The sequence below is a fragment of the Anoplopoma fimbria genome, chromosome 13, assembly GCF_027596085.1.
Source record: "Anoplopoma fimbria isolate UVic2021 breed Golden Eagle Sablefish chromosome 13, Afim_UVic_2022, whole genome shotgun sequence".
NCBI classification, from domain to species: Eukaryota; Metazoa; Chordata; class Actinopteri; order Perciformes; family Anoplopomatidae; genus Anoplopoma; species Anoplopoma fimbria.
The window spans coordinates 13,577,176-13,594,919 of NC_072461.1; the positions used below are offsets into that span (position 1 = coordinate 13,577,176).

At 40.9% G+C, this 17,744-nt stretch overlaps 2 protein-coding genes across 2 annotated transcripts; both read right to left on the reverse strand.

Moving 5' to 3' along the window:
• Positions 1-585: 585 nt before the first annotated feature.
• Positions 586-8,688, reverse strand: nelfb (negative elongation factor complex member B). The gene is made up of 13 exons (XM_054611265.1): positions 8,403-8,688; positions 6,487-6,647; positions 6,306-6,405; positions 5,293-5,523; positions 5,023-5,208; positions 4,791-4,903; positions 4,610-4,712; positions 4,145-4,240; positions 3,886-4,028; positions 3,275-3,381; positions 2,724-2,865; positions 2,446-2,554; positions 586-1,019 (listed from the first exon to the last, which is right to left on the reverse strand). The coding sequence occupies exons 1-13, from the start codon at positions 8,520-8,522 to the stop codon at positions 861-863; spliced, it is 1,770 nt and encodes a 589-aa protein (XP_054467240.1). The 5' UTR covers positions 8,523-8,688; the 3' UTR covers positions 586-860.
• A 626-nt stretch (positions 8,689-9,314) lies between these two features.
• LOC129101112 (ectonucleoside triphosphate diphosphohydrolase 2-like) lies at positions 9,315-17,184 on the reverse strand. Its single transcript, XM_054610764.1, has 9 exons — positions 17,024-17,184; positions 15,469-15,586; positions 14,683-14,833; positions 14,288-14,447; positions 13,311-13,538; positions 12,181-12,453; positions 10,945-11,064; positions 10,698-10,832; positions 9,315-10,538 (listed from the first exon to the last, which is right to left on the reverse strand). Exons 1-9 carry the CDS (start codon positions 17,138-17,140, stop codon positions 10,332-10,334), a joined length of 1,509 nt encoding a protein of 502 aa, XP_054466739.1. The 5' UTR covers positions 17,141-17,184; the 3' UTR covers positions 9,315-10,331.
• Between the last annotated feature and the right edge of the window lie 560 nt (positions 17,185-17,744).

The following is a 17,744-nucleotide window of genomic DNA, read 5'->3' on the forward strand; positions in this document are numbered from 1 at the left end:
TTTCTTTTAGTTTATCAATTAGTAGGCCTATCTTAAATAGACTGGGTTTAATGTAGCATTAGTAGGGTATGTGAGAGGATAGAGTGGAGTGCCAGATATGCAGTTTGTCATAATGAAGCTAAATTTGAGCCTTTTCTTTTTGTTAAAACGATGGAAACACAAAAAGTGCAAAAATGTTTCGTTTGGTCCCTCTTTACAGCAAAAAACACACACCCTTAGTATTGTTGAGGAACTGATAAAGAGAACATATAAAAGATGATTATTTGTCTCTTATGTATCACTGTATATATAAGATTAGCAACGCCACACCCAAAGGGAGGTTTCCTGTCATTTACTATATATACACGCTTCATACAGAGCCTAACTTAATGATGTGGCAGGTTTTAAAACCGCTGCCTTCATGTGTGGCTATGTGGAGCTGCCCATTGAGGTCTATGGACACTGGACGTTTTAGTCGAGTGTTTCTCATCTAGTGACTAAATCAGCACAGAGGTGTTGAAGAAAGATGTGGTGTGCAACTCGTCACTTAGGCTGGAACACAATGACTCCACTTTCTTTTTCTAAATAATCATTTATTTACAGGTTTGTTGCACTACTGACAATTCACACACTGGTAGTCAAATGACATATGAAGACAACGTATATTCTGACAATAATGCAAGAACACAAAGTTTAGAAAAACTGATGTCAGAGATGGAAGAGCCTCTCAGAGACAAACATCTAAAGATAATAGACCTCCATGAAAGAAATCACAGAGCAAAGCATCATGTAAAATGTCTAGTCTTTTTGAAAAATATGAGCCAGCTGATGGCTCAGTCACTGACAGAGAACTCTGGGGTTCTCTCTGCTCCCGCTGTGCCTCAGAGAGGCGTGATTGGGGTGGAGGCAGTAGTGGGGACAGTCACTGGGTGCAGCCCCAGGTCCAGGGACGGAGTTTCATCTGGTGGTGGAGGGCTCTTCTTCTGGGCGTCCAGCTTCTCAGTCAGCTGAGTGTAGAGCTCCTTCAGTGGCTCGCTGCTCTGTGGTCACCAGGGACAGCATCACACAGAGTGTCAGAACATACAACACTAAACACTGACTTTCTCTTATGCATACCACAGGTATGTTTTCTCTTTGATGGAGTCAATGTACACGTATAGGACTGGGTGATAGTTTGTCATTTAAAATTATATTTTACACATATGAAGTATGTGCTCTCATGTAAGAGGACGCAGTTCACTGGTTTGAAGATCATTCTGATTCTATTATGTCATTTAGAAATCATTTTCCTGATATGTATCCATAATGTGATACAATGTGTTAACAGGAGACACAACAGGCTAATAGGGTCAAATGTAAACTAATAAATAATGAGACAATTATTTTGTGTATTACAAGTTTTCTTAGATTTCATGTTTCATGAATATGTAGATGACATTTCTTTTAAATGTTTTTTTTACATATTTGCATACATGTCCGGTACATTGCCACATAAAGCCAGGTTCTAATTGATTGTGTCATTTTGTTGACATATTAGATTCAAAGATTTTTACAGAGAGAGTTTGGGATATCTCTTTGTGTGACTCCATAAAACAGAATACACCGTAAACAGACTCCTGTCAGTGGCATCAACAAGCACTTCTCCTGGACTTAACGTTACAGTGACGCTGTGCATTGACCTCGTAGCTTGTTTATTGGCGGTTATTTGAACCACTAAATTTACCATATGTATGCTTGATTTTGTTTGATGCCAATCACTGAAGTTGAAGCAATATTTCTAATACATTTGCCATATTTCATGGTTTAAATTCACACTTGAGTATACTAATGCACCAATTCTTGTCTTAGATGTTTAGGTACGTCAGTTCGGGAGATATTTTGTGTTACTCAGATAAATAGAAAATTAAGGTACAAGCAAAATCAGCAACATAAGTATTTTGTTTTTTCTATTCACATATATTCACATTTATGGGTCGTGATAAAAACCTGTGGGTTATATTGCGGAGAACTTTCAACTCAAAATCCATAAAAAAGGTATTGTCTCTGCAAAAACACATTTATAAAGTAATGGCCAGGGTGTGGAACAAAAATCACCTTCTAGCCACTTTTTCTTATTTCCCCCTATGGCCTAGAAGTTCAGTTAAAGACAATGATCTGCTGTGGAAAACACTATGTGACCTCCGTTGCTAGGTGGCTCAGTATGAATTTTAATATTAGTATAATTTAACAGTACCTATTTAGCTGTCACCAAATGATTGATACAGACCATTTCACACTACTTTAACGTTTCCCTTCATTGTAGGAGTTGACTGATACTTACGAGGGATCTGTCAGGACTCATAATGTTTCATGTGTATGAGGTTTTTTAAAATGCACTGCCATTGTGAAACTCAATGCCAGATTCTTCCCATCTCTACAACTACGGATCATTTCTATGAACAAGCTGAAGGTGGAAATGAAACCAACCTGTTTTGGAGGTTCAAGAGTTTTCACCAAGGTTTCCATGTATGACGGCAGCAGTTTGTGATGTAGATGCACCATCATCCGGAGGGCGTGTCTGTGCACGTTCTCTTTACTGGGAAATATTCAGACAGAAAACATTAATTCGGTCACGAGACCCGCCGGAGACAAATATAACAAGAACAGCCTTCTGCGTAATGCCATGTGTGGATGTTTGGACACTCGTGTGTCTACCTGCATGCCCATCGTCAGTCATATCATCGGCTCTGCTAGAATCAGCTCACCTGGAAAAAGAAGTAAGAAGGAAGCCATCGAAGACCACTGAACAAAAGTCTTCTGATCCAAACTCATCAGACAGCAGGGTGAGGTGTCCGGTCAGCAGGTGCAGGAAGATGTCCCCGAAGGCCATGTCATTGTAGGTCTCCACTGTGGGGGAGCACCAGAGACACAACTCTTATTTTGACAAGTCATGTAGTTCCTACTGGAGTCGACTCCTGACTGTAGTGGTGTCATTCACTGCCTACTCAAAGTGTCAATCTGCTAACCCATACAGTGTCGGTGCCTTTTCTCTGACGAGGACACATATGATCACATGTCAACTCCTTTGTGTCAGTGACCAAACAACCAGCAATTTAACTAGGAACATGGAACAAACATGAACATGTATTGAAGGATAAACAGTGTGCCAAGAAACTCCCACACCAGAATGTGTTGGTCAATAAAAGTAAACATTGTTTAATAGAAAACAGCAGTTTTGGTTGAGGTTGGAACCTTTGAGAGGCTGTGGTCTGATGATACGTTTTCACATGTTCTTGAGGTCGGTAGTGATACTCACCCAAGGCGGGTAGCAACCTCTGTAAGGCGTTCTTGTTCCTCAGCTTGGCAATGTGGAGGACGTAGTAGAGACCCATTTCACAGGCCACTCTGTTCTCCTGCAGGTACCTGAAGGAGAGAAAGTAAATACTTGTCACCGAGGCATTTCTCATCATTTATAATAAAAAAAAAAAAAAACGTAATTGAAGGAGTACTACAAAGAGTGCATTCAGTTTCCTGTTTATGGTAGTTTTTTATTCTTTTGTTGGGCTGTCTCACAGTTAGTCAGAAAGATGAGTGACTTTGTGGGACTCGAGTAACAGCTGAATAAAATAATCTGTTGTTGATGCCCGTTCTCAAATTTTCACCTGTGATATTTAAAATATGACACAATATACTTTATTGTCCCAGTAGTGGCATATGTCTTGGTCTCAAATGCTGCACACATGACATATTGTCTTAACATAAAGCTGCCTCTATAGTAGTAATCATAACAAACAAAGCAACATGGACTGAAGCACATCACAGGTTGTACACTATGGTCGGGCCAATGAAGGACGCCCGCGTCCCTCCACCTCTGAGCCCAGCACCGTGGAGGTGATGGTCCTCCTGTCTCCTCCTGCAGGGCTTTACCTGCTGAAGGCGTCCGGCAGGGTGGTGGGGTAAGACAACGAGCTCTTCTCCTCACTGGGAAGCTTCTGCTCTACAATGAAGGTGTGATCATCAACAACCACTGACATCATGGCGGGCAGGAAGCGGGTCACCACTTCCGAGTCCTGACAGAAAGGTCACACAAGATCAATTTGTTTCTGTAGTTTAGAATGCAATGAGAATAGGGTGAAATACAAGGTAGCAATTGGATGTGAGTGTATGAGGTGTATACTGTACGTACCAAACGAGGCTCTTTAAAGACCTGGCTGTCAATCATGTCCCACGCCCCTTGACCCAGTGACAGCATCCTCAGTAGCAGCATCAGGTCTGAACTGTCCTGTTCAACACACACAGATAGAACAACTTACAACGGGGTGTGCGTGAGAAGAACTCTACTGTGAAAAAAAAATAACACCTTTGAAAAATGACAGCCACTATGAATACTAAAAGGCAGAGAGTTTTTTGGGGGAAAATGACAGCCACAATGGGGAGAGGGGGGAGAGAGGGAAAGACACACAATAGCAAACAGACTGGAGGAAGCAAAAGGCCGACATAGGGGCTGGGTTGAAGAATACCAAAGTTCCTCTTTAAGTTCCTCCTAAGTTTCTTGCTGCATCACTGTCTCGAGTCAGTCAGCAGAACAACATAACAGCATCGTCATGGTTGAGCATCGGGTCACCTGCGTCCTCGTGCACAGTATGCTCACCCTGGGTAAAGCGTCCTGACTCAGCAGTTCTTGCAGGTTCCTCATGAGACTCAGAACCAGGGTGTTACAAGCAAACGGGTCACACAGGATCATGGACAGGTCCCTGGAACGCACAGAAAGATAAATTCAGCCATTCCTCAGAGGTGAACAGCTCTGAAGAACCCTTCCCCTCCTCCGTTACCCGAGGACTTGCTCCTGTCCTTTCTTCACTCCGTCCAGGAAACCCTGCAGCTCTCTGGCTCGCTTTCCGTCCACAAACTTCTCACGGATGCAGGCGTCCAAACACCACGTGAACTGTACACAGAACCCAACAGAGAAGAGACATGCTAGAACACAGAGAGCACTGGGTTTGGGGCTCTTCCGTGGTATGATGGTGTACTGAGGTGATTCGCCATCAGCGTTTGTGTCCTCACCTTATGGCAGGGGTCCACAGAGCAGATCTCACTGATGTCCAGGTCGTGGAGGGACATCAACAGCTCTGCTCTCAGCGTGCAGTAGTGGACGTTTCGCGTTCGCAGGAAGAGGGTTCGCAAGAACTGCAGCACCATGTCGTACAGCTTCACGTTCTTCCCAATCATTTGTGTCAGCTTTAGGACTACCTAGAACATAAGGACAGCTCAACACCGCCATCCATCCACTTTTCTTTAGTGTTTTAGAGACATCTAATCTGATGACGGACTCACCTCGCCTTGGCGCCGCGTTTTGGGAGAAGGGCTGAAGAAGTTGTGCAGGATGGAGAGGTCGCTGCTGAACAGAGCGGCTTCCTTCTCCACGATGTACTGCTTCAGGAGAGGGGACACCTCGTCCCCAAACAGAGCCTGGTTGTCCTGCCAGATCTGCCTCTTCACCTCCACCGCACACACCTTGTACAGCTCCTTGTCAGCCATCACCATCTTCAGCTTCTTCTCTGGCACCTGCAGGAGGGAGCACGTGATGAAGATTAAGGGATGCTTTGGTTAAGCTTTATATTTGAATAACACCTAATGACATTTGACACATTCATGGTTCACAGAGGGTCTGAGTATAGTCACTACCGTTCATGACAAGATACAGAGGGGTTACAAATGAATGTAAGTGTGTTGTTCCACAACAGGCCTCTAGAACAGCCTCACGTTCCTCAAGTGTATGGATCTCCAATGGAGGGATGAACAGCTTTTTTCCAAAACTCATTCCCATTTATTGTGATGATGTTGAGTGGAGAGTTTAATGTGTTGCGTCAACAACGACAGCTATTTCATAGTGACTAATACGTTGCTATTATTGTCTAATGAGAGATGAGGATTAAAACTTCAGAGATTTGGCTTTTTATTGAGATGAAGACTTTTACAAAATGTGCAATAATCACATCAAACAAATTACAGCGATAGCGCATAAAAACTTTACTCATGAAGAATTAACAATATGAATCATGAACAAATGAATAAATAAATAAACCGTAAACTATAGCCACATATTAAATAATGATGTCTATCTATCTATTATAATAAGTGATGTTGATTACTACTTCTTATGGCATGGGCTATTTGGGAATTTTGGGGTAATGCATATACAGGCCTAATAATGAAAAAAACAACAAAGCTCTGTGGAGCTCTGTGTGGTGACCTCCACACAGTGTGAGCAACACACTGCTCACACCGTGTAATATATTGCTCTTGTTAGCCTTCAACAGGAAAGCAATGGCCCTGAAGACACTTACCTTGGGTAGATGCTTCAGCACCTGCATTACCACCGGCTGAATGGACGGCATTTTGACAAGAGGAAAGCTCTTCTCCAGCAGCTCTTCAAGCTTCCCATATCTGTAGGAAAACAAATCATAATATCAACAAGCTGCTTCCTTCTAAACATTACTCATAGTCCCAAAACAACCAATGACACACCTGTCCTCCTCCTTGCCCTCAGCAATGGTGGCGACTCGCTCCATCAGCTTATCTCGAAGCTCGTCAAACACGGACTGGTGGAACTCCAGCCGAGGCGTTCCATGTAGATCGAGGAAGGGGAGAGCGGACTGGAGGGTCGGCAGCAGGATGCCATTTTCCATCTGCAGTCACGTAACGCATTAAACACTCATCAGGGATTAGTTCTAGCTGCGGCTGGTTAGAGCCAGCAGATCAATGTTTCATGCTTATTTGCAACGGCAGATATCAGCTAAAACACAAATGAGGACATTTGACACACCAAATGGTTTGAATAATTTGGCATATAAAGGGAACATGTATAACAGTGATGGTATCGATCAGCAGGAAAGGATCATGAGGTTGTATGTCTTTACGTTGTGTCATATTAGTTTAAAATGAATACGCAAAGAGGAAGAGAAGACAAAAGTGAAGAAAGAAGGCAAAACCTAAATAAGAGTATAAGGTGTAAGCCTGAGGAGAGATAATGTGTTCAGTCATGTGTGTGACTGTGTGCTTCTCAGCGTCCGTGACTGATCGAGTGTGCCCATCTTTGTTTGTCTTCGGCTAATCTCACATTCTCGACATCCAGCCCATTGCTTGAACGTCGTTGCATTGCCACTTGTATTGGAGTTTGACTGAAGTCTGTTTGGGACACTTTACAGCACTGTTCGTGTTCATGCAGAGGTTGTCTCTGAGGATAACAACAGCCTGCTTCTTCTATGTGTAGGGGTCACACCAGGCGGCAAACCCCAGTTCTGAAAAGTGAAGCCAATGCTGAAGTGTCTTAGCTTAGGCTAATGCTAGCTTTATTATCGGTTTAAGGATACATCAGGAAATACAAAGTCACTTTATCTTCATTCCAAAAGCCTTGCATGTATCCAAACAAGAACATGGACGAAAGAAAATAGATACAGTCCTGTATTTACGACGCTGTGATGCACTACAGTGTCAATTAAGTCAGAAAATATATACATTTACGGCACCACTGGTCGTAAAACAAACTAACTTGCATGACCTTTGCATAATGCATCAGGAGGCGATACCGGTGTGGCTGCCGCTGGACCACAGTGGCCTCCCATCGGACACTTTCCATTATGCCTACTGCATAACGGTGCACCTGGGCTCTACATACAGTGGGGCAAAAAAGTATTTAGTCAGCCACCAATTGTGCAAGTTCTCCCACTTAAAAAGATGAGACGCCTGTAATTTTCATCATAGGTACACTTCAACTATGAGAGACAGAATGGGGGAAGAATCCAGGAAATCACATTGTAGGATTTTTAATGAATTAATTGGTAAATTCCTCTGTGAAATAAGTATTTGGTCACCTACAAACAAGTTTTTTTTTCCTCAATTTGAAAATTACAGGCCTCTCTTATCTTTTTAAGTGGGAGAACTTGCACAATTGGTGGCTGACTAAATACTTTTTTGCCCCACTGTATTGAGTGAGTCTCTCTGATTGAAGAGGTTTCAACTGCGATCAGTTCATCTGATAACAGTGCTAGTCCTAGACTAACATCACGCTATATGTCTATGGTGAAGTCTGAAGAAGAGCGTTAACTCCAGCTTGTTTTAGGATGCTTTTATGTGAAACACTTGACACTGAAACAGGAAGCTGTTCCTGTTTCAATCTAAGCTTCCAGTATATTTTACCAATGACTGCTGATTTCTTCTCTTCTTATTTAATTGTTGCTCAGAGGACCCTTGTCTCTTTCAGTTGAACCATTGAACATCGTTTTGTTCTCCAGCTACTAAACTAAATAACATCTATTAGTAAAGAGACTTTCTACAAGACAAAAGCATGAAAGACAATTCCAAAACACAGAGTAGCGTTAGTCCTCTCCGACATTATTATTCGGAATTCAACGTTAACACACAAGCACCCCGTTTAACGGTACCTGGAACTGATCGATGGCTTTCAGAGGCTCCGTGCAGTTGGTGAGCGTTTCCTTCAGGTCCTCTCCGTTAGAGATCCCGAGCTCAGGCAGCCCCGCGAACATCCTGCTTCTGTTTAGCATCAGCCTTAAAGATTTACGTGTGAATGAATGTTTAGCTCAAGAGATACAGCTCGCTACACAACACTCCAACACATTACGCTACATGTAGTCAAGGAAACTTCCTGTGTTGCAACTGTGTAAACAGTCCGTCAGAAACAGCAGCGACGGTAATCTGTTCCGCGCCTCATTCACGCTGGCGGGAAAAAAGGACATATACACTATATATATATATATATATATATATATATATATATATGTATATATATATATATATATATATATATATATATATATATATATATATATATATATATATGTATGTATATATATATATATGTATATATGTATATATATATATATATATATATATATATATATATATATATATGTATATATATATATATATATATGTATATATATATATATGTATATATATATATATATATATATGTATATATATATATATATATATGTGTATATATATGTATATGTCCTTTTTATATATATATATAGTACCTACCTTATAGTAAAAGCACAGCACTCGAGAGTCAGTCCTATATATATAGTACCTTCTCATTCAATGGTTTTTCTTTATTTTTTATTTTCTTCTAGATTGTAGATTAATATTGAAGACATCCAAACTCTGAAGGAACACATATGGAATTATGTGGTAAACAAACAAATGCTCAACAAACATATATTTTAGATTCTTCAAAGTAGTTGATTGAGAAGGTGTGTCCAAACTTTTGACTGGTACTGTATATATAATTATATTATATATATATATATATATATATATATATATATAGAGAGAGAGAGAGAGATACACAGCGCTCGGTTTGCTGTATTGGCTGAATCCTGAACGTTGAATGTGTCACTCATTAGGAGTATTTGTGTTTATGACTGATTAACGAGTTTAGAAATAATAATGATGACAATTTGATTGTTGTTTGGCGGTTTTAAATATGTTTAAGCACCTGGGGACCTTTTGGAAGCCTAATTGCTTTACTGGTGACCAGTAAGCCATTTTGCCGCTGAGGATCAAAAAACAGCACACATGTCCTGGCAGCCACAGTGGATGGTTTGAGATATTAAAAATTGAGAGCCCAGAAACATTAATCTGCATCCAACTAGTCCTAGTTATACCTCTAGCCATACATGACATAAAGGTGACAGATGTATTTAACTGATTAAAATAAATAACTAAACCAAAACATCTTTTGGAGAAAATTGCCTCTACAGTTAGCTTGCTACGACCACAGCTGAGAACTCATTAGAATGTAAATAAATTTGGGTTTTGTTACTTTATGTTTACACAATTTTTACGCAACTGTGTCTGCTAACGTTGACTCAGGCATCTGTCACAAAAGGAGAACTGGTAAATGGACTATTTGTTCTAGTCTTTGGACACATCGAAATGCTGTCACACATTTCATCCACCCACTCACACACATTTATACACTGATATGGAACTGCTTTTCTTCCCATTGGAAGATGAGCCGTGAGCCACAGCTGTCCCCCAAGAGAACACAGGGAACGCACAGCTCTAATGTGGAATGTGTGAGTGGGTGCGGTTTTATTTATTGAATCTGAAACTATTACAAAAAAACTTGGTTTATTCTGTTGTTTCCAGTTACACACACTGACGTGAGTCAATAAAAAAAAAGAAGGAAGTTTAGTGGATTAGCAAAGAAAATAGTGAAGGCCTCACTTTAACGCTTTGCTGATTTTACTTACACACAGTGGACACGTAAAAACAAAAATATATATGGAAAATTTTGGACAGACATATGCATTCTCTAAAGGGAATATGAAGGCATGTCACCCTTGCTATAACACCATGTCTTCTGATCTGGTGTTTCTGTAGATCCACAGTAGGTATCCCAACGCAATGAGGAGGAGGGTGATGAAGAGGAAGAGAATGCCAGCCCAGGGCCCTGGGGGCAGAGCCTTCATCAGCCCTAGTCTCTCTGCTGGAACCATATTGCTCAGAGTGAGCATGCACCCCAAAGCCCAGCCAACAGATGCTCCTCCTGCCTGCAAAACCACACAAGGGGACCAACTGAAACCACAACATCGCATGGACAAGCCCTCTGATTTTGATCCAGCAGACAGTGCTGTTGACAGTTAGAAGACAGACTGAAATTTCAGCAAATGAGAAATACAAATGTTTAATTGATTTCCTTTACTCCTGACCTTTTTATGGAAAGAGATGGAGGGAAAGGAGCGTTCATCAAACTTGTAGCCCTGCAGTAAGAGGACTTGGACAAAATTGGAGACGGCACAGGTATTCTTCATGTATTTCTCATCCTGCTTTGTCTTTTCAGTCATCTGTGAGTGGAAATAAATGGGGTTAGGATTTTTATTTAGTTTTATTTGGTGGTTTTAAACATGAAAAGGTTTGAGAATCCTTCTTCATTAGCTGCTGGGCTCTCAAGAGTACCTCAGAGATGGTCATGTTGCAGATGAGTCTAATTGCCTCCTTCAGTCGACTGGGGGACGTGATGGCGATGTTGGTGAGGAGGTTGATGTAGTTATGGGTGAAGAAGAAGGCAGAGAATGCCTGTGGACATGATGGGAAACTGAGTCAATCAGAGTCTCACATTCTTCCTGAGGGATGATTAGTTGTCAGACAAACATCTTGTTCAGATTGAAAGTAATTCAAATAACAAATCATATAATAACAAAATAATTGACAGCAAATACTGAGTGGGATACAGAATACTGCCATCTACATGGTAGACTATCTTGTTCAAAGTGACTTACAATGTGTGCAATCCAATGCAAAAGGAACAAGAGCTAGATGTCTTCAAAATTGAAAGTGCAACTCTTCCAAATAAACAGCTAAAAGTGTGTTAGAGACAGAGTGATGGAAGTCAAGGAGGTGGACAGCGACGGTTTACAGCAGAGCTACCTACCAAAACTAAACTAGCAACTCTGTGAGGCTGTACATTTGCACAGCGGTGCTTCGAGCTAAATGCTAATGTCGGCATGCTAATATACTCAGATAGACAATGCAAGCATGCTGATATTTCACAAGTATAACTCAAATGCAATGCTAAGATTCTCATCAGTTTTGCACATATTTGCACATAAACCAAAATGGAGGACCATCAGACTGACATCCCTACAGCCATGCTTTTAGCATGGCTAACAAGCATAGCTAGCCATATATAACTGATAACATTTCGCATATCCCATGCCTGTAGAGATCACTGTCCTATTAACAGATAATCTCAAAGAACAGTCCGCTCTATTCCTTTCTTTCCATGATCCACAAATCTGGTGGTGGGGTATGGATGGATGGAAGCCACGGCGTACCCACCACTACACCACTGACCATCAAGCCAGAGTTTGTGGTAGGATACTTTGATACTTGCAGGTTGTATTGTATATGATCTTCAACAGCCTACTTCTATGTCATTATTAAACATTGTCATTATTTTTTGTGTGTGTTATGATACATGTTACACATTGACATTTACTGTTAAATAGGTATACAGTATGCTTTGGAGAATTAACAAACATTGAAACTTTTACAACACGCAAAAAATCGTTCAATGATGTAAAACTGAGAGATCCAAAAAGCAAAGGAATAGCACAAAGGTGAACATTAAATGTCTGGTCTATGAGTGAAAAACATTTATTTTTGCCTATATTGTTTAAAAGACTCCCTCACCATGAAGCTTCCTCTCACGTTGGGTTGGAAGACTCCATTAAAGGAGCACTTTGAGTAAGTGCAGTTGTCGAAGGAGAACAACTTTTTCACGTTTTCCAGGCAGTTCTGGTAATCTCCTGTGCCCACTACTGATACACTCATCTGGGGGTCAAACCGGGCCGGTCTGAAGCTCTTGGTACATGGAGAATCAAAGACATCCGTCCCCAGCTTGATAGACATGTTGAACTGTTTTGGGTAGCAGGGATGAGCCACCTTGGGCTTCACACCTGCAGTCTGAAAGAGCCACAATAGATACAAGTAAAACATTCTTCTGGTAAATATGATTCACATATTATAATATAGTATAATTCCAAGTAAAATGGTAGAATAGATAAAACGTTCACAATGTACCAGCACTTCAGTGCCAGTGGCTGGCAATATTTGTACTCCTTATGTGCAATCAAACATTATGTATTTCAGTAAACAGCTTGAGTTTACGTTGCCAGCCTACAACATTTTGAGAATGACTAATAAACAGGGTTACTTTCGAAAATAATGAAGTGCACTTAACATATAACAATATAGATCATTTCTCAACTTAACAACTTATACAGTACCAGGTTGTTCTGACATTTCTGACATTTTGGGAAATACAATTTTTTCTAATTAGTATACGTATATTTATAATAAAAAATTATGCAGTGAATTTGATGAGAAGTTTCCAGTTTTTATGCTAAGCTAAACCGCAATTGGCTCCAGCATAATATTCAAAGGACAGATATTAGAGTTGTACTGATTCTCTCATCTACCTCTCTGCAAGAAAGCAACTGAGCCTATTTTCCAAAAGGTTGTACTATTCCTTTGAGCTAAGTTTGACCTAGGTTTGATGCAGCAGGTTGATGGAGTAGGTGTGGAGTACACAATTCACACTGGGCACTCTGGTTCAAATATCCTCATTGGCAAGTGTACTGCAGCCATACATTGAATTCCTAAGAGGTCCAGAAATGATTTAATTGAGCTGATCTTGACCTTTTGATCTCACAGATGTCCAAGTGGAAACAGAATCCTTAAGGAAAAAATTGTAAATATCTGGATGTTTCTCAACAACAGCGATATATAACAGTTAGTCTCTACACTTTTTTTAACAGTACCGTGATAAGAAGAGCCAGCAGTCTTTTCAGGAACTGGTCTTGGCCATAGCACAGGAAACTCTGGGTGTATAGTCTGTAGGTTTGTCCATAAAGCTTCAGATCCATCACATTATCCTTGTCCTCCACCTTCTCAGAGGTCTCAAAAGAAATCTGTGTGGAAGCTCCTCCTAAATCCAAAGCTCCAATTGTCTGTCTGCCTGGATTCAGCCATTGGCCAACAAAACCGCACTGAATGACAAGAAAAGACAGGTCAAAGCATAACACTTGAATTGATGTAGGAAAATATAAATTTTCCATTACTGAACAGTTTAATCTGAGGAGAACATACAGCCAGAAACAACTTCCAAAGCCCCTATGTGTCAAATGTTTTAATAGTGCAACCAACTTGATTCTATGGCAATGTCAGTTGACAGACTGTCCCCAGTTATCTGCGTAATGCTACGCTACCAGCTGTCTTGATCTATTGCGCATGCATGGAACATGTCCTCCAAGTGGACAGTATAAACAGAACTATACGTCCGTGGTGTCCACATCTGTCCGCGTACGCATCTGTTTGTGAGTATATCCGAGGCTTCAGATAGCAGTTTGGGACAACTATAATAACTTTGGACAGGATGGACAACTGTGCTCTCCTTGTGTACTTAGTCTGTGTGCGTTCCTTCTTTCATATGTCAGGCCATCTGCATTTGTTGCTAGTGTTCTTTGTCGGATTTCCTGCCTGAGTTCCTCGTGGCATACTGGTTTGTTCTTAGTTCTGTTTTTTCCTTTGTACTTTATATGCCTCTGTCTGCTTCCTCAGTTTTTTGCTGCCTGTTAGTTTAGTTTTTGGAACCAACTTTCGTAATGTACCTTGGCAACTTCTTCTGTTGTCACGACGTATGTTGCACAAGTCAGAAACTTTAAACTCTCCACAATGAGGTTTTAATGTAACAGTGTTTGTGACGTTCTATGTGTTGAACAGAAAAGTCAAAGCTCACCTTCACAAAGTTTTCAAGTAAGTAGTTCACTGTGACCCAGCCATATGCCCCCTCCTCCTGTCCACTCAGGATGGTTGCCTCTTTGAATTTGAAAGGGTAAGACCGCAGTTTGTTCTCCACTTCCTTCAGTAACCGCTGGGACTCTGTGGCATTCACTATGCTTTTAAAGAGTTAAATTGGGAATGAAACACTATTCAATTATTCGTATTAAGATCCATTTCAATGTATTCATTCATAATAGATGAGGAGTGCGGTAGTAATATTAGTGCAGTATCCTGTGTTAATAAGATAAGATAAGATAAGATAATCCTTTATTAGTCCCGCAGCGGGGAAATTTGCAGGCTTACAACAGCGTAGAGTAAATTATTTATATTTAAATAGGAATTTATGCTTACTTCAACAGTCGCATGCCTGCAGTAGCTCCTAGATAGAGTGACGTTTGGTGGTGCCTGGATTTGGGGATATCCTTCACAGCTTGTTTTAGACAGACCTCCAGACTTTCTGCTGCACCACCAGGAACACCTGCATAGCTGGATATCCCTCCACCTTGACAGAAAGAGAAAGTAGTCCGGCTTACAAAGAACTCAGCCTGACCTTCTCAAAAACTGAACTTCCCTATCTCAAAGGAAGACTGAGCTCTTGGGATTAAGGCTGTGAATGGCGTTTCTAAGGAAACTCTGAAAACAATCCAGAAACATATGAGGAACTGTGTCTCAAATGTTGTGATGAGGAAGTAGAGCATGAAAAGATCATTGGATGACCTTCTGTAGAATGAGGTGGAAGTGAAAGTGAGAGTCTTTACCACCAGGACAGTCTGGGATGAAAGGGTCATTCAGGTACCCCACTTATCTCTGGTGGTAGAAAGCTACACAGATCAATTTGCTTTAACTTGACCATGTTTGGAAAAATACATCTTCAAATAAATAGAAGATATCTTGAGATTTGCATTGAAGGTGAATGGAATTTTTGAAAATCGAATTTGCAAATTTCAACGTTGTGAACACGGTAAGTTTCCCTGCATTACGGCATACTTTTTTTGTCCTCAACAAGTCGAGCTAACCACAACTAGCTCTGCCAATCAAATGCAGTGTTTTTAAACCTGCAGCAGGCAAACCTTGATTCAAATCCACAATGGAACATCTGCTAAGCCGGCCTTCTCTCACCCACCGGGAGGAGCTCACCTTTTACAGAACACTCCCTGTGCTGGGTAACAATACCAGTGCCATTTTGCTTGTCAGCTGGCCATGTGAAGATGTACATGGCGGTGTGTGATGAGCCTGCATCCAGAACAATTCCATACTGAAACAGACAAAGCATTATATATCAGAACCTTACAGTTCGGGGCGGCCGTGGCACATGAGGTAGAGCGCTTGTCCCGCAACCACAAGGTTGGTGGCTCAAACCCCTCTACCAGCAACATGCCGAGGTGTCCTTGAGCAAGACACCTAACCCCAAGTTGCTCCCCGGGCGCTTCATTGCAGCCCACTGCTCCTCCGGGATGGGTTAAATGCAGAGAAATAATTTCCCCATTGTGGGACTAATAAAGGCTTAATTATTATTATTATTATTATTATTATACAGCATGCCTCTATATCTCATTTATACATCTCAGCTGTTGAAAATGCTGCTGGAAAAAGAAACCATGATATACATCTTAGCTCACGTGTCATATTGAAATCCGGAATATCTCAGTGCAACTCTTATAGCTTCACTGACTTCACAAGTAATAATGTGTGAAATGTGCAATTTCCTGTGTACATTGGATTTAGTAAAGGCGTTGCATTAGCAGTGGAAACCAATGTAACAACTGTGTTTGAACCTTCAGTGGTGTTGACACGATTGTGACTCCTGCCTACACAACCGCTGAACGTCTTTTTCACATTATGGCCCTTTATCACTGACCTCATTCCTTTTGCAAAGCCATATCCTGTCATGAGACTAGTAGGTACAGGTTTACCGAACTCATACAGCAATGTAGACTTTGTCTTCCTTTGTCTGCTCCTTTTCAATGTCACCTTCAAAGCAAGTTTTATTCAAGCGTTATTCTGTTGGCAAAGGGTGAAGGCAGGCCAAATGATTGAACATGAACAAAAGGAAGAGCACATGAATAACATTCTCGGAAAGACTATTTTTTTAAAAAGCACACAGACCTCGCATTCTTTGTTTTTCTCTGTCTTGTCTACTCGGTGGTGCTCTAAATTACTTACTTCCTCAAAGCATCTTTTCATTGTCGAGGCTAACGATGTGGGAAGAGCTGCACCTTAGATTCAGAGCGAACACACAGACTTGTGGCTGAGCAGGTTCAGATCAGGACAAGAGGTTCATAACTGTGACCATTTTATGTAAAGGGCAATCTTTCTTTGACCCCCCCCACCTTTTGCCCCGCAACATTTTAAAATAGTATAACACTATTAAATTGGAACAACTTTCTAAATCATGGACCCAAATCTAAACTTTCTTATCTTACTGTAACCTTTGTTTAACTACGTGTATACATGAATAAAAAGCCTGACACAGAGACAGAACCTCTGCATATGGCAAAGCACACTGTTAAACAGCACAGGAAGGCTGAAACAGAAAGGAAATCGAGGACGTTCGCCTCAGAAAGTCAACTTCAGCCCCCCCCAAAAAAAAACAATGAAATGAGAAAATCTAAATTTTCGTTTAGTCCATATTACAGCAGAGATTATGAGATTGTTCCATATTACAGTAGAGATTATGAGATTATTCCATTACCATGTTCTCAGGTGGTGTCTCCATCTCTCTAGCTGGAAGGACCACCAGCAGAATCCCGACTATCGCCAGGGACAGCAGCACCAGCGCAGGGATGCTTTGGCAGCAGCAGGGAGCCATGCTGTGGAGACGGTGCGCTCGGATGCTCGCGGCAGCTCTGTGTAAAGGCGCTTAATGCTCAGTAAAGTAACCCACAGAAATAAAGGGCGTGCACTGACAAGTTGGCGGCTGTTGGTTCGGTCTGAACTTTTGACACGTTCAAACCCTTCAGTGTGATGCTCCGCTTCCTCTCACACGAGCGTGTGATGGACGTGATGTTGAAGAAACGGCTGTTTAGTATGGGTCTCCCAAAGGGTTCCATATTGAATAAGTCAACCAGTCATTAATACACGAATAATAACATTAATACATTATGTAAATGAAACAATACTTTCTTTAATCATTTATTTATAATCTATCGGAATCATCATTTTCAGTTTTTGGAGAATTCATTTTCAGACATTTTTGATTTCAAAATGTCATCATGCAAAAGTATTTAGTAATTCATAATGGCATATAAGAATTTCTAATGACGTATCGTATTCAATCCTCTGGTCACCACTCTGTAAAGACCATAACATACCAAATAAAACATAGATTAAGAATAATGAAATGACATTTCATAATAAGAGCTCGTTGACTTTCTGCACTGGTGGAAAACGTCAGCTGTTACAGTGTTATTCAC

Excerpts from the sequence above, each read along its gene's own strand:
- LOC129101112 (XM_054610764.1), bottom strand. The coding sequence starts at position 17,140 with ATGGCTCCCTGCTGCTGCCAAAGCATCCCTGCGCTGGTGCTGCTGTCC. Across the intron at positions 15,587-17,023 it reads AGACACCACCTGAGAACATG|TATGGAATTGTTCTGGATGC; the intron begins GTAATGGAATAA and ends TGTCTGTTTCAG. Across the intron at positions 14,448-14,682 it reads GCAGGCATGCGACTGTTGAA|CATAGTGAATGCCACAGAGT; the intron begins GTAAGCATAAAT and ends ACTCTTTAAAAG.
- nelfb (XM_054611265.1), bottom strand. The coding sequence starts at position 8,522 with ATGCTAAACAGAAGCAGGATGTTCGCGGGGCTGCCTGAGCTCGGGATC. Across the intron at positions 4,904-5,022 it reads CTGTGGACCCCTGCCATAAG|TTCACGTGGTGTTTGGACGC; the intron begins GTGAGGACACAA and ends TTCTGTGTACAG. Across the intron at positions 1,020-2,445 it reads CTCTTGAACCTCCAAAACAG|AGCAGCGAGCCACTGAAGGA; the intron begins GTTGGTTTCATT and ends TGGTGACCACAG.